General features: G+C 47.6%; 2 protein-coding genes across 3 annotated transcripts; one reads left to right on the forward strand and one right to left on the reverse strand.

Annotated features, from left to right (window-relative positions):
• The first annotated feature begins 1,643 nt into the window (after positions 1 to 1,643).
• Positions 1,644 to 5,303, forward strand: LOC109780844 (uncharacterized). 2 transcript variants are annotated; one of them, XM_020339431.4, is made up of 4 exons: positions 1,644 to 1,977; positions 3,089 to 3,135; positions 3,223 to 3,250; positions 3,798 to 5,303. In XM_020339431.4, the coding sequence occupies exons 2-4, from the start codon at positions 3,106 to 3,108 to the stop codon at positions 4,895 to 4,897; spliced, it is 1,158 nt and encodes a 385-aa protein (XP_020195020.1). In that variant the 5' UTR covers positions 1,644 to 1,977; positions 3,089 to 3,105; the 3' UTR covers positions 4,898 to 5,303. The 2 variants fall into 2 exon arrangements, with proteins under 2 accessions (XP_020195020.1, XP_045085510.1); XM_045229575.2 differs by having other exon boundaries at positions 1,870 to 1,977; positions 3,089 to 3,250.
• A 7,348-nt stretch (positions 5,304 to 12,651) lies between these two features.
• Positions 12,652 to 16,328, reverse strand: LOC109780843 (phytosulfokine receptor 1-like). Its single transcript, XM_020339430.4, has one exon. The coding sequence runs from the start codon at positions 16,039 to 16,041 to the stop codon at positions 12,805 to 12,807; it is 3,237 nt and encodes a 1,078-aa protein (XP_020195019.1). The 5' UTR covers positions 16,042 to 16,328; the 3' UTR covers positions 12,652 to 12,804.
• Between the last annotated feature and the right edge of the window lie 6,542 nt (positions 16,329 to 22,870).

The following is a 22,870-nucleotide window of genomic DNA, read 5'->3' on the forward strand; positions in this document are numbered from 1 at the left end:
AGAACACTACTATAGCTGCCAAACGCACATGCCAATTAAGCTTGTTCCTCCAATATTACACAATCTCACATTCATACAAGTAACAACACCTATTTATATATGCCTAAACAAACTAAGATTTCATACGAGACAGATGGTAGCGCAGTTGACCTTGAAGGCAGTAAGAAAATTCATCATCTTATAATTGGTCTGAGAATTAATGCTAGCCACGCCACACGGTCTGTATACCTGTCTGTTAATCTATATACTCCACATATATATACTATACCTAAATCCAATGAGTGAAAACACTAGGGAAAAATTACTCCCTCCTTAATTAATCAGTACAAGAACAAGACAGTGTAAAATTTCTGAGAAAAAAGATGCATTTCTGAGAAACAAGACAGTGTACAAGAACATATGGCACCAGAGTTGAAGAGTAACCACACAGTCTGTAGATTAGTCGAAGTGCTACCTGCTGCTGCTGAACCAGGGGAGGGGAGGAAGCAGAATGGTGACCACCAGAGTGGAAGAGTAACCCCATGTCGATGGATGAAGATGACAACGTAACAGACAGGGGAAGCATTTGCATGAACCGTTGTCAGTCTCGACGAGCAAAAACGCGACAGGCAGGGGAAGCGGCTGCCGGTGCTACATACTCGGTGGACGCAACCCCGCGCTGGCCGGAGCTGAAGTTATCGATGTAGCGCACACAGTGCTGCTCCAGGGTCACCGTGGTGTCGCCGGAGGTGACGCAGACCACCCCTGCCACCAGGGGCCCTCCTCCTCCGGTACCTGCAGTGCACGCGCGCGCGCGCGCACACACACACACAAGAGAAGCTTGCTGTCTTTTAGTTCCGTCGAGGCGAATCTATCGTCGGATGCTGCGTCTCTGACGAATGAATTGGGGATTGATTCGTAAGGGGTGGGCGACTTGTTGGCGGAGAGTGAGTGGCGGGCGACGAAGGCGGCCACGGTGTCGCGGACGCGGAGGGGCGGAGCAACGCGGAAGAAGGCCGCCGCCTCTGTCGTCAGAGCTCTAGCGGTGGTGGCTACAATAACAGGGAAGAGGCGATCCCGAGGAAGAGGGCAAGTAGAGGAGCCACCTAAACCAATGTCAATAACCGGTTGGGCAACCACGGTTTGAGCCTGTAGGACTATAGCTGGCCAAACGGGCCGGGCTAACCAGACTGGCCCGCGAGCACGCTGGCACGACCCGCCATGGGCCAGGCACGGCATAGGCTAAACGGGTCGTGCCCAGCACGAGGCACGCCTTGGGCCGTGCTTGGGCCTGGAGGCTGGACACGCGGGCCGGCACGGCACGACCATGGCTCAAAATAGTCCGATAGGCACGGCACGCCCCGTAAAATACAGTCCAAATAGGCCTAAAAATCAGTCCAACAGGCTGAAAATGTAAAATCCAGTTTTTCCCAACAGTCTGAAAATGTGCAGCCCAGAGTGCTAAACGGGCCAACGTGCCGGCCCGTTTACTAAATAAGCCCTGCCTAGGCTGGAGGCGCAGCACGTGGGTCGGCACGGCACGGTCCGTTTACTAAACGTGCCTTCATGGGGCCGGCCGTGCCTGGCACGATTAGCATGGGCCGTGCCAGGCCGGCCCGTTTGGCCAGGTCTGTAGGTCACACCCAACTGTTAAAAAAATAGTGAAAAAAAAAACCAATCTCAGATTTACTCTCGATCCCGCACACTGCTCGCTCCCATCTTTCCCCTCTCCCCGTCTTCTCCTGTCAAGTCGTCGCCGCCGCCGTTCCCGCCGCCAGGCCCAGCCGCCCCCGTCGCCGGCCGGAGTCTCTCCTCCGCCGACAGATCCGGCCGTCCCAGGCTGACTCCCGCCGGATCCCGTCCTCGGCGCGGCCGGTCGCGCGGGGTGAGAGGAGCTGCGACACCATGGCTTAGAGGAGCTAGGCCCGACGCCCGAGAGACCATCCCGAGCCAGGAGAAGCACCAGGACGACCGCTCTTCTTCCCCGTCCCGAGCAAGGTGAGCTTCTCCCCTGCTCTTCTTCCCCGTGGCTCATCTTGTTTCGTACTGTGAGTGCACATTGCATATTTTATTATTTTTTTACTTAGGTCTAGCTAGTTCTGTGTGTGCAAATTGCTATATGTGTGCAATTTTATTTCATAAGTCATTGCAGACTGATGTATATATGGAAATGTGCTGCCATGAGTGCTTATGTGTGTGCATAGGGTCAGACCCTAGGTCGGACTGTCCAACTTGGGCAGATTTCAGCAAGCTCTGCTTCTTGATGATGATCCTTGCTTCCCCTCCCAGTCCCTTCTTCTCTTTGCTTGATTCCTTTACACCTGAGGAATTCCCAAAGTTCCGGAGTGAGGTAGTAGCCATGTCTCACATGCAAGTATAGGGGGCTCATAGAGGAACAAAGTCACCTCGGTTTCAATAGCATGCCCACGAGCTCCTGTCAACGGCCCACTTGGAGTTTGCAGGGTTCATGGTGATCCATGGGATGCTTCGCACCACAATGGCTCCTACATCATTGACTCCTGTGTGCTTCCTAGCTTCTAGCTTTCTGTTTTTCCGTCGTGTTCACCATGTCCGTTGCTCTTTCATGTTTATCATGCCATGCGAGTCCATCAAACCTTTATTGTCATGTCAACCTTCTTTCTTGTCCTGATCCTTTTGTGTACAATTTGGCCCTTCAGGTTATGGTTGTCTTCTAGAGGATTTCAGTGGCCTCCTTTTGCATCGTTGTTGATCTATGCCCATCCTCTTGTCGCCGAGCTTCTTTTGCCGCTGGTCTCTTGTGCTATGATTTTTTGCTACATGCTTCTTCTGTCCCACCTTGGCTTTACTCAACAGGTTTTTGAAGACTCCATGCTACAACTGACACTATAGAGACACTGATTTTGGAATTCACTATTTGGTAGTGTTATATTCTTCAAATGCAAGGAGTATTAATTGGCGGTCTAGGTTTCTTTACGTATTCGTATCAGTCTAGTTTTCCTTGCTTGTAATCCAAGTCCCTTGTAATGTATATTCCCCCTTGGGCTATGCAATAGAGATAAGTTGCTCATCTTACAATGCTAACTTATTTATATGTTTTAACCATACTATATGCTTTGATCCGTTGCAGATAAACATACAATCTTAATGGGGCATGATCATATCACTCATATAGAGGTAAGTTGGTCAGTCCCAAGTATTATATGTCTCTATAATCACTTTATGCTGACATTTCTCGTTGTTCTTACTTTTTTTGGGGTACAGAAGCTCACGGCGGATGGTTCCGTTGCTGGTATGTTCTCTGCTGCAGTTTTCTAGAATCATGTGATTTTTCACGCATAATTCTTCATATCAAATAGAGAGGAAGTGTGTTTATTTTTGCGTCTCTTTATTTCTTCTTGGGTATTGAATCCACATAGTCACTCGTTATGCAAGTTTCCATTTTGTGGAGATGATTCTCAGCCTCAAGGTACTGATGAAGTTAATTTCGGACATTTGCTGTTTTAATTTGTATGTACCTCTACCTCACAAAAAAAATTGTATGTACCTCTACATTTACTTTTTTGTGATGAATGTACATCTACATTTGACGTGCTCTTAAAATATACTTTTCTTGTGACCGTTAGTACCCAATTATCACTTGTCATCTACTCCCTCTATTCCTAAATAGTATAAGACGTTTTGGCAGTTCAATTTAAACTGCCAAAACGTCTTATATTTAGAAACGGAGGTAGTAGTACTTAAACACTGAGGATTCTAAATTGCATTATTTTTTGGTATGTCGTTCTTTATATGGATGTACCTTGTATTCCTTACGTGTTTCCTTTTTTGTAAACTAGACAGGAAATGTTGCCAGGAACCTGGCTGCGATGAGATCGTCAGTGGAAGGGTAATGTACTGCAATAGTCACACTAGAGGGCATTCATCCCAACAGCTTGGTTACCTCCAGAGTTCACAGAAAACCTCAGATTTATACATGCCCCCTGTTAAAGGCAGACAGTGTACTGAACCCAGTGCCAGTGCAGAGCAAGATGTAAGTATCAAGTATGAGGGGAATGATCAAGGCAAACTCAATGATAGATCTGGGAATACTCAGGGAAACACTGGGCAACTAATCTTGGGTGGCCCTGACACACTTTGCAAGCACGACAACTGCAAAAAGCAGGCCCAGAGCAACGCATTGTACTGCAAGCTACATAGTGGTGGTAGTAAGGGTTGCCTAGTACGGGGCTGTGTGAAAGCTGCACATGGTGGCACGCCTCTGTGCATCGGCCATGGAGGAGGGAAGCGCTGCATTGTTACTGGATGTCCAAACGCTGCATGTGGCCAGGGCCGTAGCGAGCACTGTGTGAGGCATGGTGGTGGCAAGAGATGCAAATTCGAAGGCTGCGTGAAGGGGGCACAAGGGAACACGGACTTCTGCATCAGGCACGGCGGGGGAAGGCGGTGCAAATCCGAAGGATGCACAAAGAGCGCACAAGGCCGCACGGATTTCTGCATCAAGCATGGCGGCGGCACCCGGTGCCAGTTCCAAGGATGCAATTCCAGCGCGAAATGGGGGACGGACCACTGCTCCGTGCATCGGAAGAGTTTGCTTGGCGAGACGCCTGAAGCTCTGCCGCTTCCTTCTGCCAAGCGTCGCGGGGCCAAGAAACCCAAAAAGGAAGTAAAGCCGCCGCTTCTGGCCTCCCAGCTGACTGTCACCACTGCTGCGTCTAGTGCTGGGAGCAGCACACCGCAAGCAAAGGGTATTCTTCATATGCCTTCAAACCGTGAATTGTCGCACAAGATCGTGATGGCGGCCGGGCAGGCTGCCATGGCTCCTGCTCAGGTTTTACCACTGTCCATGAAACCTCCAGCACTGTCCATGAAACCTCCAGCGCCACCGTCGGGGACGGAGAAGGAAGGCGCGACGAGCAGCACGACACTGAATCTTTAGAAAACATCCATGGTGCAGGTGACTGCTTGCATTGCATGCAGGCCGTCAATCTCTGATTACTGTTTCGGACCAAAAACATTCATGGTCTTTAGGAGGAGACTTGTCCATGGTAAAAGTTGTTGCTGCCGGCTTGACATCGCTTTTTTCTGTTTGGTCTTTTTTCCGTCTAACATGTCAAATCTATATATTCTGTAATGGCGCGTGGTGCGTCGTTGTGTGGAAACTGCTTCCCTCGTCGGACTATATGAGGTTGTGGACGATTGGCTAGAAATCTGCATCATCCTGCAATGGCGTGTGGTGCTTCACTGTGGTTGCCGAGTGCTGACCATGTGAGAATGATAAGACCGTCCCCAACCGGACTGGGCTAGCTTGTCCACGGACATGTCTGGACAGTGTATGACCATGTCTGCTTTTGACTCTCATTTGTCTGTGCATCGTAGTCGTGTTCTCCAAATTGTATGGGATTGAGTTATCCTAAATACTTGTAGTGCATCTACACTTTTTTGATGGCAGCGAGCGCATCTTGTTCAAGCCGTTCGATCTCGGCGTGCTCGTGATGCTGATTCTTGGAAGGTAAACACAGTTATGGTGGGGCTGGGTGTACCTTGTTATTCAATTACTGGGAATCTTTTTCTGTTTTGGAGGAACACCTTGTTCAATTACTGGGAATCTTTTTCTATTTTGGAGGAACACAAGCATGTGCTGATGTCATCCCGTTCCATTTTTTAAAGTTATATCTCATCACATCGTAGGGTTGAAGAAGCGGTTAAGTGGCACATTGTGCTAAGTGCTCGAACCGTTGGCTGATCTCAGCTGTATCGCCTCATACAGATTAGTTAAGCAAGAAAACAAACAACTACTCCCTCCGTTCCATAATATAAGAATGTTTTATACATTAGTATAGTGTCAAAAACGTTCTTATATTATGGGACAGAGGGGGTACATAGGAGCTCCATGGTGGACCACCAAAGATCCGTTTTTAGCCTTAGGTTTTCCACGATGAGCTCTACAAACCCGATCGGTATAACTTCTTCCCTCACAGACAAGAATTTGGGCCGGCCCACTATAACACAACAAGAATTCGTCAAGTTTGAAAAATGTTCGCGCATTTCTAAAATTGTCCAGAAGTTAAAAAGTATTCTTGTTTTCTATTTTTTGCACAAATTAAATTCCTTTTGTGTTTTTTTTTGGAATTTTGAAATCCTATTCACATTTTTCAAAAAAAATCGTGATTCCAAAAAAATCACATTTGTCAAAAAATGTTCTGAATTCCAAGAGTTTTTCACATGCTATGAAAAATGTTTCGAATTTTCAAAATTGTGTCGCATTTTTTAAATAATGTTTTTGGAATTTCGTAGATAATGTTTTTAAAAAGGGTCTTGGAATGTTAGCTGCGGACTCGACTGGGCAGGCCCACCAAACATGAAGCGAGTTTTTTTTCTTAACACGCGACATAAAATTTCTTTCTTTCTTTTTATTAACACGCGACATAATAATTCCGAAACAAAAACAACTGAAACGAGTTTTATTTTCTTAACACGCGACGTAAAATTTCTTTCTTTCTTTTTATTAACGCGCAACGTAATAATTCCGAAACAAAAACAACTGCCATCGAGTCAAACTTGGGACCTGGCAGGGTTGACCTCATTCCGCTAGCCACTACACCAACCAACTATGATTAACATAATTAGAGGCCCGAGATATATAATCAGAAACCAAAGCGTCGAACATTGATAACAGTTTTTCGGGGCAAACAAGTATTGAAAACGTATTTTTTTCCTGAAATTTTCAAATATTTAATAAAGTGCAGGAACTTTTTGAAAATTTCAAATAATTTTTTAAAAACCAACAACTTTGAAAAAACGAACACTTTTTGAAACATAAACATTTTTTAAGCCTGAACAAAATTTTAAAGTGCGAACACCTTTTGAAACATTTCAAGAATATTCACGAGTTTCAAAAAATGTGTTTGTGACATTTTTAAAGAAATGTGTGTACAATGTAAAAAAATGTTTGCGTTTTGTAAAAAAAATGTGTCATACCCTTAATAGAATATGCGTGGCATGTGTTTGAAAAAAGTGTATACAAATTAAAAAATGTTGATCCATGTGAAAGAGAGTTTGTGTAGTTTTATAAAAAAATATTGTCATTAACAAAATGTCAGAAGTTTCTCAGAAGTTTATCCAAAAATATACATAATGTATTGAAAAATATACATGTAATTTAAAAATGTACATAATGTATTGAAAAATATCAGAAGTTTATCCAAAAATATTTAATGCATGCATTAAAAATGTACTTCCTCCGTCTCGGTTTATAAGGCATGCGCGTCATTCTAGGTTGACAATTTAGCTAACTAAATTTGTATTATATTTGATGAAAAATATATGTTTGGAAACTACATCCGCTTAAGAATCCAATGATATACTTTTGGTGACATATAATTCATATTTAGCTAGCCAAATTGATGACCTAGAACTACGTGCACGCCCTATAAACCGAGACGGAGGGAGTACATTGGGCACTGAGAAAAATTAGACTTATGTAAAAAAGAAAAAAGAAAAGAAAATGAAAAAGAAAAAACAAAGAGAAACCAGCATAGTGCGCGCGCGCAAGCGACTGCGCTAATGGGCTGACCCAATTCAGCAAATACCGGCTAAGTCCTCTCACCGTTTAAAATAGACCGGGAGTAGATAGTTTGGTATGCTGATTTTATGGATTGAGAGTTCAGGGTTTGATTTAGCTTTTGGCTACAAATTCAAGGTTTTTTTTTTGGACTTTTTTCCTATACGAAACCAGTTTCGGCTAATCATGTTTAGGAATCTTTTTTTTGCGGGACATCATGTTTAGGCATCTAACCACCCAAAATCATGTTTGGTTAGTCTAACTAATCCATGGATAAGATAAACTTGATTTCCCAAAAACCGGAAAAACGAGTACTCCCTCCGTTTCTATATACTCTCTCCGTTCCTAAATATTTGTCTTTCTAGACATTTCAAATGACTACCACATACGGATGTATGTAGACATATTTTAGAGTGTAGATTCACTCATTTTGCTCCGTATGTAGTCACTTGTTGAAATGTCTAGAAAGACAAATATTTAGGAACGGAGGGAGTATAAGTCTTTGAAGAGAATCCACTATGAACCACATACGGGTGTATGTAGATGCATTTTAGAGTATAGATTCACTCATTTTGCTTCGTATGTAGTTCATAGTGAAATCTCTACAAAGACTTATATTTAGGAACGAAGGGAGTATTTGGAAAAAACAATTATTAGTCCTTTTCCCATAAACCAGTTTAGGTTATCCTTCGTTTCGATCGCAAAGGGCTTCCATGAGACGCCGGTGGGCAATGCATGGCATACTGCCGCTGAAAAGTATATTAATGAATAGACATGTTGGGACGAGTGGGCATTGTCCTATTTGCTCACAAGGTCCAGAAGATGTTATGCATCTCCTCTTTACATGTGCACGTGCCAAGGAAATGTGGAGGTTACTAGGGATCTCACAAACAATCTCTGAATGCATCCAGGAGGACATGTCTGGGTCGGTAGTTCTTGAGCACTTGATGCGTCTTCCTGAAACTAGTATGCCCAACATGATAACAGTCGGCCTGAAAGAGGGAATTGCAGCAACTTGCTGGTATTTGTGGTGGATGCGTTGCCAGCAAACGCATCATAACCAAATGTCCCCAGTTACACGGTGTGCAACGACTGTTCGGGCCATCTGTTTAAACTAACAAAAATCCCTGAAGTTCAGAAATGGACCTGTGAATCGTCTGGGTATCAAGTGGGCTAAAGCATCTCATGGAATGGTGAAAGTAAATGTGGACGCATCTTTTATTGCCGATGAATTGAATGGATCTGTGGGTGTGATTATTAGAGATGAACATGGGATGTTTCTTGCTGCTTCAGGATCACTAGTTATCCACATTTCGGATGCACATACAGCAGAAACTTTGGCAGTGAAGCATGGGCTTATGTTAGCTCATGAGTTGGGCTTTCATTCCATCGAATTAGAATCGGATTCGATTGAGGTGATTAATGCTTGTTCAGCGCAAGACAGAATTTGGAGTGGAGCCTCGGCAGATTATGCAGAATGTTTCTTCATGGCGGGTATGATAGGTTCAGTTCAATTTTTTGCATTGTACCCGGGAAGCGAATGAGGTAGCACATACCCTAGCTAAGTTTGCTTATGATTGAAATGAGTCTTGTACGTGGGTCGATGAACCGCCGGGGTTCTTGATTAATGCTCTGATTAATGATGTAACTATTTTGCCAAATGAATAAAGTGAGCCATAATGGCATTTCCTAAAACACTTCTGCTTCGGTAGACCCCCTCTAAACACAAGGACGGCTCAGATTAGCCCATACCTCTTCATAGAAAGGGGCATGATAGTCATATTTATAAATTCTTCGCCGTACATATACGCTAAACATTTTTTTTAGTCCATGAATGAACGCGCACATCCTCCCGCGACGGACCGGCCCATGCATCATGTTTTTTTATTTTCTAAAACAGCAAAAATAAGTATGTGCCGCAGAGGATTCAAACCGCACTCCAGCAGTAATTAGCACAAGCGCAATAACCAACTGGGCAACCGAACAGCTTGTGGTAGATATATTGTTTTGACTAAAAATAGAACACAGGAAAAGCGCACTATATCCTGTTTGGTTTTCTTTTCCTCTTTATTTTTCCTTTTCTTTATTTGTTTCCTTTTTCTTTCTTAAATGCGTAAAGATATTTAAATTCGTGAATTTTTCTTCAAAGTGGGCGAACTTTTTTCTCCAAAAATGGTGAAGTTTTTTTCCCAAATTCCTGAACTATTTCTCAAATCAGTGATTTTTTTTAAAAAATATTGAACTTTTTATAAAAATGATGAATTTGATTTTAAAAATCAATGAACTTTTTTTCAAAATTGATAAACCTTTTTTCTAATTTGTGAACTTTTCCGAAAATTGATGAAGTCTTGTTTTACTTTTTCTGATCAATGAGCTTTCTTAAAATCCAGTGAACTTTTTAAATTTTTTTGTGAACTTTCTTGAATTCCTAATTATTTATTTTAAAAATTATCTAAAGGTCAATAATCAAGTTGTAATTAAACTCCCTCCTCTTTCTTAATGAGTGTTCTTTGAAATTCATCTTGGATGCTTGGCATGGTGATACTAGTGTGTGGAACAAATTCGAATCCATTTTATTGATGTGAAAAAGTGCATCCAACCAGCCTACCCGAACCATCACCTTTGAACATGATATGCTTCTTGCCATGCACGAAATGACACCAAAACTTGTCAGTATGTGGCCATGCTCATGGTTGGCCTTCATGCAAAATTTGAAGGAATTCGGACACCTAACACACATTGTGTCACGTTCGGTTAGTATTTTAGGATTTTTTTAGGGAAAACCTTAGTAAATGCATAAAAAGTCAGAACTCAATGAAATTTATCATGGATGCTTTGCATGGTGATGTTAGTGTTTCGAAGAAAATTGGTTTCATTTTATTGGTGTGAAATAAAAGTTCAACCAGACTTGCCCTACCGGCCTACTCAAACCACCACCTTTGAACATGGTGTGCTTCTTGCCATGCATGAAATAACACCAATTTTTGCCAGCATGTGAGCATGCTCATGGCAGGCCTCCATAAAAAATTTGAAGAAATTTGGACACCGAACGCTCGTTGTGTCACGTTCGGCTAGTGTTTTAGGGATTTTTTTCACTAGGAAAACCCTAGAAAATGTATAAAAGGTCAGAATTCAATGAAACTTATCATGGATGCTTGACATGGTGATACTAGTGTGTGGAAAAAAAATTGGGTCAATTTTATTGATGTGGGCATTTCTTGAAAGAAAAAGAATGAAGAACGAAAAACGAAAAACAACAAGAATGAAAAGAAACAAAAAAGAACAGTAAACCGGTCGTTGAATGATTTAGTTTCATTTTCCTTTTTCTATTTAATAGATGCTCAGAAATTTTAAAAGTGTCCGATTCTTTTATGTGAGCATATTCCTATTTAAACGAACAATAAACAAACATTTTTATTTAAACAAACAATTTTTCTATTTAATAGATGTTCAGAAATTTAATCATATTGATGTGAGCATTTTCTATTTAAACAAACAATTTTTTGACATATCTGTAAAATTCTCTTGAAATGCGAATATCTGTACTTTATGAACAAAATTTTAAAAAGCGATTTTTAAAATTAAAAAAATAAGTGTGAGAATTTTTAGAAAATAAAAAAGAAACAAAAATGAAAAAAGACAAATAGAAAAAACGAAAAAGAAATAGTAATAACAGTACCGATTCAACAATGGACCGGCCCAGCCGCGAACTGAAGTAGAAGAAAATAAAAAAAGAAGTAAAAACAGCCGAACATTAGGTTGTTCTAGTTGGTTAATGTGGTCTTCCTTAGACCAAGAGGTCTTGAGTTCGATACAAGGTGCCTGCACTATTTTTTGAAATTTAATAAAAAGTGGGTATGATGTCTCGTATGTGTCACATAAGCGTATGAGTATACGGTTTGATGAAATGACTATACCGCCCTTATACGGTTTGTGGAGGGGGGTCTACCGAAGCAGGCCTCTTCCTAAAAAACAAAAGACGCCGGTGGGGAGCATCCAGTACATCAATTATGGCAAGATCAGTCGTTGTAAAGTGGCTACTTCTTTAGTTGTTGCTTTATTTACAAAACGGAGCGAAAGCCTATTTCAAGAGACCAGTCTGTCAATTATGTTTTCAAGGACATCAAAACTTCAAATGATCCCTTTGGAATCGGTGTGGGGTCGAAATACCTGCATTTGCTTGTGTTCATGATTAACTAAATACAGTATATATCACTCAGCCGAGACACGGGCGAGACGCCTAGCCAGCCGCCGCCTACCCAAAAAAAACTATGGTTTCTATGCCTCCCGCCGGCGTCGGCGTCGGTCCGCCCCGTCTACCATGGCCTTAGGGCCAGGACAGAGTGGATCCCGGCCTTTTCCGGTGGGAGGGCTCCGATTTTAGATCTTTTTTGAGATTTGTTAGGGTTTGTGTCCTACTCAGGAAGGCGAGACGACGACGACTCCCTGAAGATAGAATAAAGGTCTCCCCGCTTAGTCCCCGTTCCGGTGATGCGTCTAGCATCATCGGTGGGTGTGTGGAGGTGTGTCTCCGGTGGATATGTCTCTGGTGGATTTGCTCGGATTTGTTCGTCGTTCGTCTTTGTTCGTGTGTCTTCAGGTTGGATCCTTCTTATCCACACTCTTCATCGGCGGCGGTTGTTGTTCTGGTGCGTTGGTTCTACGGGGCCTTAGCACAACGACTTCCCGACTGTCTACTACAACAAGGTTTGCCCGGCTCCGGCGAGGGAGGGGCGATGACAGCGGCGCGTCTTCGGCTCGCTTCAATGCTTGTAGTCGTCGCTAGGTGGTCTATGGATCTGGATGTAATTTTTATTATTTCTAGTGTTCGTTGTACTACCATGATTGAAGATGAATAGATCGAAAGTTTACCCGCAAAAAAAAACTAAATACAATATATATGTATTGCCTTTTGGCGGAAAAAAGTGTTGCTTGTTGGTTTGTTTTTTGCGAGAAATGTATTGCTTGTTCTTATTTAAATCAACTTCTTAGATGCGGTGCAGAGTTGAAATTTTGAATTAAGGGCGTGACTAGATCTCAGTGGATCGAGATTTAACTAAATCTTGGTCAACTGATAGAACATATAAAAAAAGAAAGAAAGAAAATCAAAGAAAACTTTACACGGATCCTCATGTAAAACGTCAGCAATATTGCATCGACTGAGATTTAGCAATCCCGCTGAGTTTTAATCATCGTCCATTCAATCTTTATACACGAATCAACTCTTGTCAAAATTTACACGAGATGTTACTGTCACAGCTAGCTGCTACTGTAGTATCGATTCAGTTATCTACCGTGCGGTGCTCCGTGGCGCCGGAGCGAATCTCCGGGGCGGCGCCGGCGACGGCGTCGAGCCGCTCGACGAGCTGCTGCGCCGTGGGTCTCGCCTTGGGGTCCTCGCTGACGCAGGCGCACGCCAGCTCCAGCACCCTCGCCGCCTCCTCCCGGTGCCGCCCCGGCACGGCGGCGTCCACGGCCTCGTGGCCCCGCCCCTCCCGCCGCAGCCGCACCGCCCACGCCGTCACGTCCCGCGCGCCGAGCCGCGCCGCCATGTCCACGGGCCGCCGCCCCGTCACCAGCTCCACCAGCACCACTCCCATGCTGTACACGTCGCCCCGGTACGTCGCCGCCGGCGAGTGCCCGTACTCCGGCGGGATGTACCCCAGCGTGCCCACCAGGTCCGTGGTCACGTGCGTGTCGTCGCTCCCGCGCGCCAGCCGCGCCAGCCCGAAGTCCCCCAGCCGCGCCTCCATCGCCGCGTCCAGCAGGATGTTGCTCGACTTCACGTCCCGGTGCATCACCCGCGCGCCGCCGCCGTGCAGGTGCGCCAGCCCGCGCGCCGCGCCCAGGGCGATCCGCAGCCGCGCCGGCCAGGGGAGGGCGTCCTTGCCGGCGTCCGCGCGCTCGTGGAGCCAGTGGTCCAGGCTGCCGTTCTCCATGTACGGGTAGATGAGGAGGCGGACGTCCTTGCCGAGGCGGCAGTACCCGCGGAGGGCGACGAGGTTGCGGTGGCGCACGCGGGAGAGCGCCTCCACCTCCGCCCGGAACTCGCGCTCCATCTGCTGGAAGTCGCCGGAGAGGCGCTTCACGGCGACGTCGCGCCCGTCGGCCAGCGTCGCGCGGTACACCATGCCGAACCCGCCGCACCCGACGATGCGGGTCTCGTCGAAGTCCCCCGTCGCCTTAACCACCTGGTCAAGCGTGATCACCGTCGTCTCCTCCTCTTCGTCGTCGCCGGGGAAGAGGAGCACCAGCGTCGACGACCTCGCGGCGGACGAGTCGGTGCTTTCCTCGTCGTCACCGGCGGCCACCCTGCAGGAGTTGTCCTCCTGCCGCCGCCTCGACCACGCCCGCCACGTCGCGGCAAGGCCCACGGCGACCAGCAGCGTTGTGCCGACGCATATGGCCGCCACGACGCCGGCGCTGGCGGCGCTCCTTCGGCCGTCATTTCTCCCGGTCGTGCTGCCGTCCGTGGCCTGATCATCTATCTTCCGGTCGCACTTCCGTCCCACGTGGAAACCGCACAGGAACGGGTTCCCGGCGAAGTCAGCGCTCGAGAAGGTGAAGAACTGGCCGCCGATGGGGATCTCGCCGGAGAGGTTGTTGTACGCGACGGCGAAGTGGGAGAGGAAGCTGAGCCGCGTCAGCGACTCCGGGATGGCGCCGGAGAGCGCGTTGTGCGACACGTCGAGGGACTCGAGGCTCGTCATCCCCGACAGCTCCGGCGGGATGGGCCCCGAGAGGCCGTTCCAGCTCAGGTCGACGATGTGCAATCTGGCCAGCGCTCCCAGACCCGCCGGCACGCCGCCGGTGAGGTTGTTCCGCCCCAGCACGAGCGACGCCGGGAAGCTGCTCACCTGGTTATACTGCCGTCCTTTCGCCGACACGTTCCGGCGCATAAAGAACGGGAAGTCCTGCACCTTCTGATCGTCGTCGCCGCGGCCATTGCCGCTGCCAGCCAGCAGCGCCGGCATCCGCGTCAGGCTGGCCGGGACCTCCCCCTGCAGCGAGTTGTTCGATATGTCGAGGTAGAAGAGGCGGTCGAGCTCGCCGAGCAGCGGCGGGATCGGGCCGGCGAGCCGGTTCCACGAGATGTCGAGCACCTTGAGCTTCCGGAGCCCAGCGAGCCACGCCGGGATCGCGCCGGTGAGCTCGCAGTTGGCAATGACGAGCACCTCCATCTTGGCGAACCCGTCGATGCCGTCCTCTGGCATCGCCTCGCCGCCCCGGAAGTTCTTGGTGAGCACGAGGCTCGTCAGGTTGGGCAAGCGCTGCAGTATCCTCAACGCCGACGTGACGTTGGAGAAGCCGTTGCCGGTGAGGGACAGGAAGGAGAGCGACGGGAACGCGGCGAACGACGGCGGTATCTCGCCGGTGAGGAGGTTTCGGCCGAGGTTGAGCGCCGTCATGCCGGCGCACGCGGGGAGGCTCGCCGGGATGAGGCCCGTGAATTTGTTGACGCCCAGGTCGAGGTAGACGAGGCTATTGACAGCGCGGAAGTCGAGGCCAATGGCGCCGGTGAGCGTGTTGTTGCGGAGGTTGAGGACGCGAAGGTTCACGCACAGCGAGAGCGTGACGGGGAGGCCGCCGGTGAGCAGGTTGCTCGGCGCCGAGAGCTCCTGGAGCGTGCCGGCGAGCGCGTCGAACGCCTCGGGCAGCACGCCGGAGAATGCGTTGAAGGAGAGGTCGAGGCGGACGAGGCCGGTGAGGTTGCGGAGCCCCGGCGGGATCTCGCCGGAGATGGAGTTGGTGTGGAGGGAGAGGTACCGCAGCGATGTGACGGCAAAGAGGTCGTCGGGGAGGGCGCCGGTGATGCCGTTGCCGTCGAGCGAGAGGTCGAGAAGCGACCGGCATTGGCCGAACCCGACAGGGAAGTCGCCGGAGAGGCTGTTCATGGACAGCCGCAGGACCCGCAGCCCCGGCGAGGACGCGCAGACCCCTGCGGCGTCCACGGGCCCCTCGAAGCCGTTACCGGACGCGTCGTACGCCGTGAGGTTCATGGCGCCCGGGAGCACCGGGTGGCTGCCGTTGAACGCGTTGTACGACACGTTGAACACCCGCGCCGCCGGGAGCTGGAGCTCTAGCTCGAGCCCGATCGCGCCGGCGAGCGCGTTGGAGCTGACGTCGAGCACCTCGAGGCGTCGCAGCCGGAGGAGCCCCGGCGGAAGGCTCCCCCGCAGCGCGTTGCCGGAGAGGTTGAGCACGCGGAGCCCCGTCAGCCCGGCGAGCGACGCGGCCACCTCCCCCCGGAGCGTCCGGTTCGGCAGCACCACCCCGACGACGCCCGCGCGGCCGCAGACCACGCCAGGCCACGCGCAGCAGCCGTCGTCATCGTCCGACAAGGCCGGCCACCCATCCACAGTGGCATCAAGGCCGGCCGAGAACCCTCTGAGCGCGGCGAGGTCGCCTGCCCCGCACCGCGGCGAGGGCTGCGCGGCGACGCCCCGGCACCGCGACAGCAGCACGATCGCCGGCAGCAGCAGCGCCGCCACCGCCGCCAGTCTACCTCGCCCCGCCATTTGCAGCTAACGATCGCTCATTCGATCGACGACCACCTTGTCGAAGAAGAATGGAGGTTGCTGATCAGCTGTCAGCGGCTGGGTTTGACTCTTGGCTAACAAACCTTGCTTCCTCTTCCTCCTCCTCTTCTTCTTCGTCGTCTTCCTCTGATTAAATGGATTTCCTGGATGTAGGTGGATTCATGTGTATATATGTATATATACACCAGCTACCAGCCAGCCAGCCAGCCAGTGTGTTTAGACTAGATCGGGAGGTATTGTTGTGTGCTGTGTCATTTTCATGGTTCCTTTCTGATCACAGTGGATGAGGAGCTTGATTGGTTACTTTAATGGCGGTCAGGTCAGGTCAGGTCAGGTAGGGTGCCGGGTAGGCAGGAGCGAGGTCAACGGCCGGGGGAGGCCGACACGTGGCGCCCCCAGCTCCAACCGTGAGATTACGCAGGCAAGTAATCAAACTGGATTTACATAAGTGATCAGTACTAATCACGCCGCTGTCACAAGTCAGAATGAGCTCTGAACGCAGGTGAATATTTCGTGAGAATTGAATTACTGACATCAAGAGCCAGCTTCAGAATGACTGAGTACGCAAGCCAAGTCGCAGGTCTATCTATTTATCTATCGAGCTGTCTATATATATAGGAGAAAAAATATTTACAAGTGGCAGTAGAAAATGTTGTGTCGGCGACGAAAATTCAGGTCTACGCCTTGGCCATTCATGCCTGCTTCCTGAGCAAGTGTGTACAGTACATTTTATATTTATTTTTCTTCAGAGAACAGCCGGCGGCAGTGACTTGCTCAGATTACTTAGGGATTAATTAACATCGGCAGCTTCCTCTTCCTGTGCATGCACCTATCTGCTAAAAAGCAAAACCTACCTGCTAAAAAGTCAGACCAGCCGTAATGTTTCTTCAACACAAGTTTTCTACTCTACTCCAAGCGTGTGATTGTACTAATCTGCTGAGTGATCAGTCGTAATCACAGCAGTCTCACTAGTACTCCCTTGGTTTTAAAATAGATGACCCTACTTTGTACTAAAGTTAGTACAAAGTTGGGTCATCTATTTTCGAACGGAGGGAGAATGAGCTTTGGACCAGCTGAATTTCCTGTGAGAATTATTGAGAAAATGTATTTGCATCAAAAATTCAGAAAACAGTGAAATGCGGGTCTACGGCTTGGTGCAAAATGCACAAAAGTAAAAATTCAGAAAACAGCAAGGGCGGTAGAAAATTCGACCGGCAACAAAAATTCAGGTCTACGCCTAGCTAGGTCACGCCTTCCTAAGCAAGTGTACTTTTTTATGTTATTCTTCTTCAGAAAACAGCCAGCCGGCGCCGATGACTTGCTCAGATCACTCAAGAGTTAACTAACATCAGAAGCTTCCTCTTTCTGTGCATGCACCTATCTGCAAGAAAGTCAGATCAGATGTAATGTTTCTTAACACAAGTTTCCTAAGTCTGCAATCTATGCCTTCAGATATAATTAAGCCAAGCATTCCTCCTGCAGATCAAAATTGGTCTAGGCCTGTAGGATACTGCTTGGCTGAGACCTCTGGATCATACAGGTTTAATGGACCCAACGAGGTAATTGCCGGTTTTACTAACTGCGCTCTGCACTGGACTTGGACAGCACTGTAAAAAAATGAGACCAATTGAACTGGGTAGGTAAGGTAAACTTAATGCATGATTAATTAAGGATGATGCATGTAGATGTGGACATAGATCGGTGCAGATTAGCACATCACCCACTTGCAGTCTGTTGGAAGAAAAATGATTTTTTTTTGGCAAGTTTACTTTCTGAAACAAAAACAATTGACAGGTTGAGCAATGATATGAGGAATGGCCACAAGTCCAAACCTCAAGGATTGACCTGTCACTGTCAGAAATTCAGGTATGGAAGGTCTCTTGATGAAGCAACCAAGTAGATTTCATAATTCATATCGACCAAAATGTTATACAAAGGAGTTGGTGCTAAATAAAATAACTGGGATAGGGATGTGGTATTTTTTTTGCATTTTGAAATTGATTTTTCCCATGCTTAATTACTTGTGATGCATGACTGACCTAAATGTACTTGTTCTCATGATTAAGACAGAAACGGTCAACCCGGAAAAACTGCAAAAATAATTAAATAGAATGTGTATCTTGAAAATGGCCTGCATATGATGCATGATGAAGTAAGAGAAAACTTTTTTACATACTAATTCAAATTACATGATCAGATAAAAATCTAGGAGCTACCAGTCCCTTCAGCTACACTCCAAGTGCCATCTTTACCAGCCACAAAATCTATGATCAGATAGCTAATCAGATGTACTAATACTAATTACCTTTCTTGGATCAGAGGACCGAAAGGCATGCATGCTTCATGGCCACTCTGAAAGAAAGTGGCATGCTTTGCAGCTGACCAACTGATCAGAGCAAGGTGGCCATATCACTTATTACCATTTGGCCACAAGATAGCTGCATATGTACTAATTTCTAATTAACTAATTAACCTTTACCTCTCCCTGGTCCAAGGTTTTATATATCAAGTATATGCCAACTTTATTTTCCACTAGACAAATTCCAGCCACCTTTCTGATATTCTGATAACCATTCATGCACCCGCAAAGTTAGCGTCGGAATGGCAGGGCGCATGGAGGATATGCTAAACAAAACAGCATGATTATTATGGGTCAGCCACAGCACTATTGCCAAGTAGACCTGAGGTGCATGGAAATGTTATCTTCTGAATTTCCTGATATCTATCTGTGTGGTTCTTCCTTAAGGGATTTGTGATCTATGATGGTGCTGTCTTTTGCTTAATTAGCTTTGCTTAATAATCCTATGGGGAGCACTGTGTTGAAGCAACGGCTCAGAACATGTCAACTGTCTGTGCAGGCATAAAGTATGTTGTTGGGATGGAGGTGGTGGAATCCACTTGTTGTCTGGCTAAGAGGCAAATATATATGTTAAGATAGAGGATGTTGCAGATCTTCATGGCCACTTCATGCTGTCCTTTCCATATACCTAAGATTTATAGCTTAATTCTCAGAAAACACTTATATATGTTTTTTGGGTTAAAAAGAATACAAAGACACGTATAGTATACGTCCACAAATATGATAATATGGTGTGATTTCAGAGATTGTGCACAGCTCATGAACTTGCTACAGGACATAATGGATTTCCTAAAAGAATGGGCCTCTTAACAGATTTAGTGAACATTAGTTTCATCAAATGGAATACTCCACTCAGGTAGTCTGGAAGGTTCCAGCGTGCTGCACCACTGATTAGTGCTGAAGTTGGCACTCTTTAAATTCAGAAAAGAAAAGGCACCACATAATATTGGTGGACAGGGGAAAGCTTTGCAATTGCACCCACAAGTGTCAAGCACCAACTAAATAGCCACTCCTAATGAATCCCTTCCCATGACAGTACGACGCTCACTCCCGGTTCGACACATAATATTATTCCCCCGCATTAGCTAAAATGACTGAAATCGAATGCGATAATCCTAGTGTTCTCTTGTGGTGGTGGTGAGATAGATGCCCATATCATGCATATGGTGGGCAATGATGATTAGATTAAACTGTAACCAGGCACATACTTACAGGTGTTTGCTAATGAAAAAAGGAGGGGATTTGGGAATCCATCATCCATTGCTTTGTGGAAGCGGTGAGGAGAAAAGACTGCAGCACTTGCAGACAGTGGACCGGCAACATCATCTGGTGGCCTCTGTGTAGTGTGTGAGTAGACAGGCTCCCAAGTGGAGCAGACATCAGGCTTTTGGCCACTCATTGGTGGACTGAAAATAGTCCAACCAGGAAGCTGTGCTCTTTCTTCCACACCTGTTGATAGCCATGAATGAGACTCAGTTGGGTTGTATGCATTGTTAGGAATGGGCAACTACCTTCACAGGAGGGCCAAGAGCCAGTACATATACATGTGTATGGTAAAGTGTAAGAGAGACTATACACATCTAACACCCCCCTCAAACTCATGGTGGATCAATAACACTGAGTTTAGAGAGAAGAAAACTATGCCGCGCTCGAGTCTGTGCCTTCGTGAAGAAGTCCGCCAACTGTAACTCAGAGGGCACATAGTGAAGAGCGAGAGTCCGATCCTGCACAGCAGCACGCACAAAGTGGGCATCCACACCGATGTGCTTGGTGAGCTCATGCTTCACCAGGTCACACGCGATACTGATAGCACCAGTACTGTCTGACAATAAGGGAGTCGAGGTAGTAGCAGACACACCAAAGTCTTCAAGTAACCACCGTAACCAGATCACCTCAGCCGTCAGCATAGCCATGGCTCGCAACTCAGCCTCTGTACTCGAGCGAGAAACGGCAGTCTGTTTCTTTGTCTTCCAGGCAATAAGAGAGCCACCAAGAAAGACACAATAAGCAGACAGCGAGCGTCGATCAGAGGGATCACTAGCCCAGGTAGCATCAGAGTAGGCCTGGAGCTCAAGAGAGCTGGAGCGGGGAAAGAAAAGGCGCTGAGAGAGCGTGCCACGAAGATATCGTAGAACACGGAGGAGATGACTATAGTGGACAGAGGTGGGGGCTGAAACAAACTGACTCGGGATATGAACAAGATAGGAGATATCAGGACGCGTAACAACAAGATAGACAAGACTGCCAACAAGGTGACGATAGCGAGTGGGGTTAGGGAGAGGGTCACCATCAGAAGCACGAAGCTGAACGTTGAGCTCCATAGGAGTCACAACTGTGCGCTCATCACCGAGAGCAGCGCGATCAAGAAGATCCTGAATATATTTTTCTTGGGAGATGTAGAAGCCATCAGAGGTCGAGGAGATATCAATCCCAAGAAAATAGCGAAGTGGACCAAGATCAGTCATGAGGAACTGGTCGCGAAGGCGAGCCTTAACAAAGGCTATGTAGTCAGAGTCGTCACCAGTGATGATCATGTCATCAACATAGAGAAGGAGCAGAGTCCGACCACGAGGAGACGTGTGAACAAACAACGCGGGATCATGATCACTAGACAAGAAGCCAACAACAATCACCACAGAGGCGAAGCGCTCAAACCAGGCGCGAGGGGCCTGTTTAAGACCATAGAGGGAGCGGCGAAGTCGACAGACCATACCATCAGGAGCATAGTACCCCGGTGGTGGCTGCATATAAACCTCCTCACGCAACTCGCCATTAAGAAAAGCGTTCTAAATATCAAGTTGAGAGATAGACCAATGACGAACAGAAGCAACAGCAAGAAGAGTGCGAACAGTGGTCATGTGGGCCACAGGAGCGAATGTCTCATCATAATCGCGTCCCTGCTCCTGCTGAAAACCACGGGCCACAAGGCGCGCTTTGTAGCGCTCAAGAGAACCATCAGAGCGAGTCTTAATCTTGTAGACCCACTTGCAGGTGATGGTACAGACACCGGAAGGGAGGGAAACCAGATCCCATGTGCCAGACGGGCAGCAAGCTCTTCGGCCATCGCAAGCTGCCATTCAGGCTGAGTCATGGCAGTCCGATAGGAAGTGGCCTTAGCAATAACAGAGAGACCGTACCGATCAGGAGAGTAGCGATCAGGCGGGGGGGGGGGGGGGCGAGGCCGAGCACGGAGGTTATGAACCGGGGGAGGCGTGAAAGGAGGTGCACCAGAGGTGGAAGGCGCATCAGGGGAAACATCCTCAGAACGAGGGCGACGAGTATAGTGAAGAGGCAATGGTGAGAGAGGGCGACGGACTGGAGATGATGGTGGAGAGTTGGAGGAGGAGGATGGGGAAGATGGTGTCGGTGGTGAAGAAGAAGGAAGGAGAGGTGCAGGCGGAGGAGGAAAAACAGGAGGAGGCACATAGCAGGGTGTATCAGGGAGAAGAAGAAAAGAAAGATCGTCCACAAAGAAGCTCGAGGTAGAAGGACGTGGGTAGTAAGAGCGAGACTCGTCAAAGGTCACATCACGCGAGATGCGCAAACGACGACCAACAGGATCCCAGCAGCGATAGCCCTTGTGCTCATCACTTTAGCCAAGAAAAACACACTCAACCGACTGAGCAGTCAGTTTGGTGCGTTCTCGCGGGGCAAGAAGGACATAGCACACACATCCAAACATACGAAGAGCTGAGTAGTCAGGAGAGCGACCAGTGAGACAATCCATAGGAATACCACCCTGCAGAGCAGTCGATGGCTGTATATTGATGAGATAGGTGGATGCAGAAACAGCCTCAGCCCAAAAATGAGGTGGGAGAGAAGCGGCAATCATCAGAGCACGAGCCGTCTCAAGTAGATGACGATGCTTACGTTCGGCAACGCCATTCTGAGCATGTGCACCAGGACATGAGAACTGGGCAAGAGTACCCTGTTCCGCAAGAAAACCATGCAACAGCTGGGAGATAAACTCACCAGCGGAGTCAGCACGAAAAGTCCGAATGGGCGTGGAAAACTGGGTGTGAACCATGGCAGCAAAACGTTTGTATATAGAGAGAACCTCGCTACGAGATTTCATAAAGTAGAGCCAAGTGTAGCGAGAGAAATCATCAATAAACAAGATATAGTAGCGGTGACCACCTTTCGAATCAAAGGGAGCAGGACCCCATACATCAGAATGAACTAAGTCAAAAGGACGCTGAGATACCGACTCACTGGTAGGATAAGGTAACTGGGTCTGTTTGCCAAGTCTGCAACCATTACAATGTAAAGAAACATCTCCAGATACAGACCCTAAGAGGCCCTGACGAACTAAAGAAGACAAGCGAGAGCCACATATGTGACCAAGGCGATGATGCCACTGCTGGAAGGACGCAGACGAAGAGGCAGCAAGAGCATGGGAGCTGGCTGAAGTGGTGGCAGCGGAAGGAACACAAAGCCAGTCAACCTCCC

Source organism: Aegilops tauschii, chromosome 6, assembly GCF_002575655.3.
Source record: "Aegilops tauschii subsp. strangulata cultivar AL8/78 chromosome 6, Aet v6.0, whole genome shotgun sequence".
Lineage (NCBI taxonomy): Eukaryota > Viridiplantae > Streptophyta > Magnoliopsida > Poales > Poaceae > Aegilops > Aegilops tauschii.

Excerpts from the sequence above, each read along its gene's own strand:
- LOC109780844 (XM_045229575.2), top strand. The coding sequence starts at position 3,106 with ATGGGGCATGATCATATCACTCATATAGAGGTAAGTTGGTCAGTCCCA. Across the intron at positions 3,251-3,797 it reads GGCGGATGGTTCCGTTGCTG|ACAGGAAATGTTGCCAGGAA; the intron begins GTATGTTCTCTG and ends TTTGTAAACTAG.
- LOC109780843 (XM_020339430.4), bottom strand. The coding sequence starts at position 16,041 with ATGGCGGGGCGAGGTAGACTGGCGGCGGTGGCGGCGCTGCTGCTGCCG.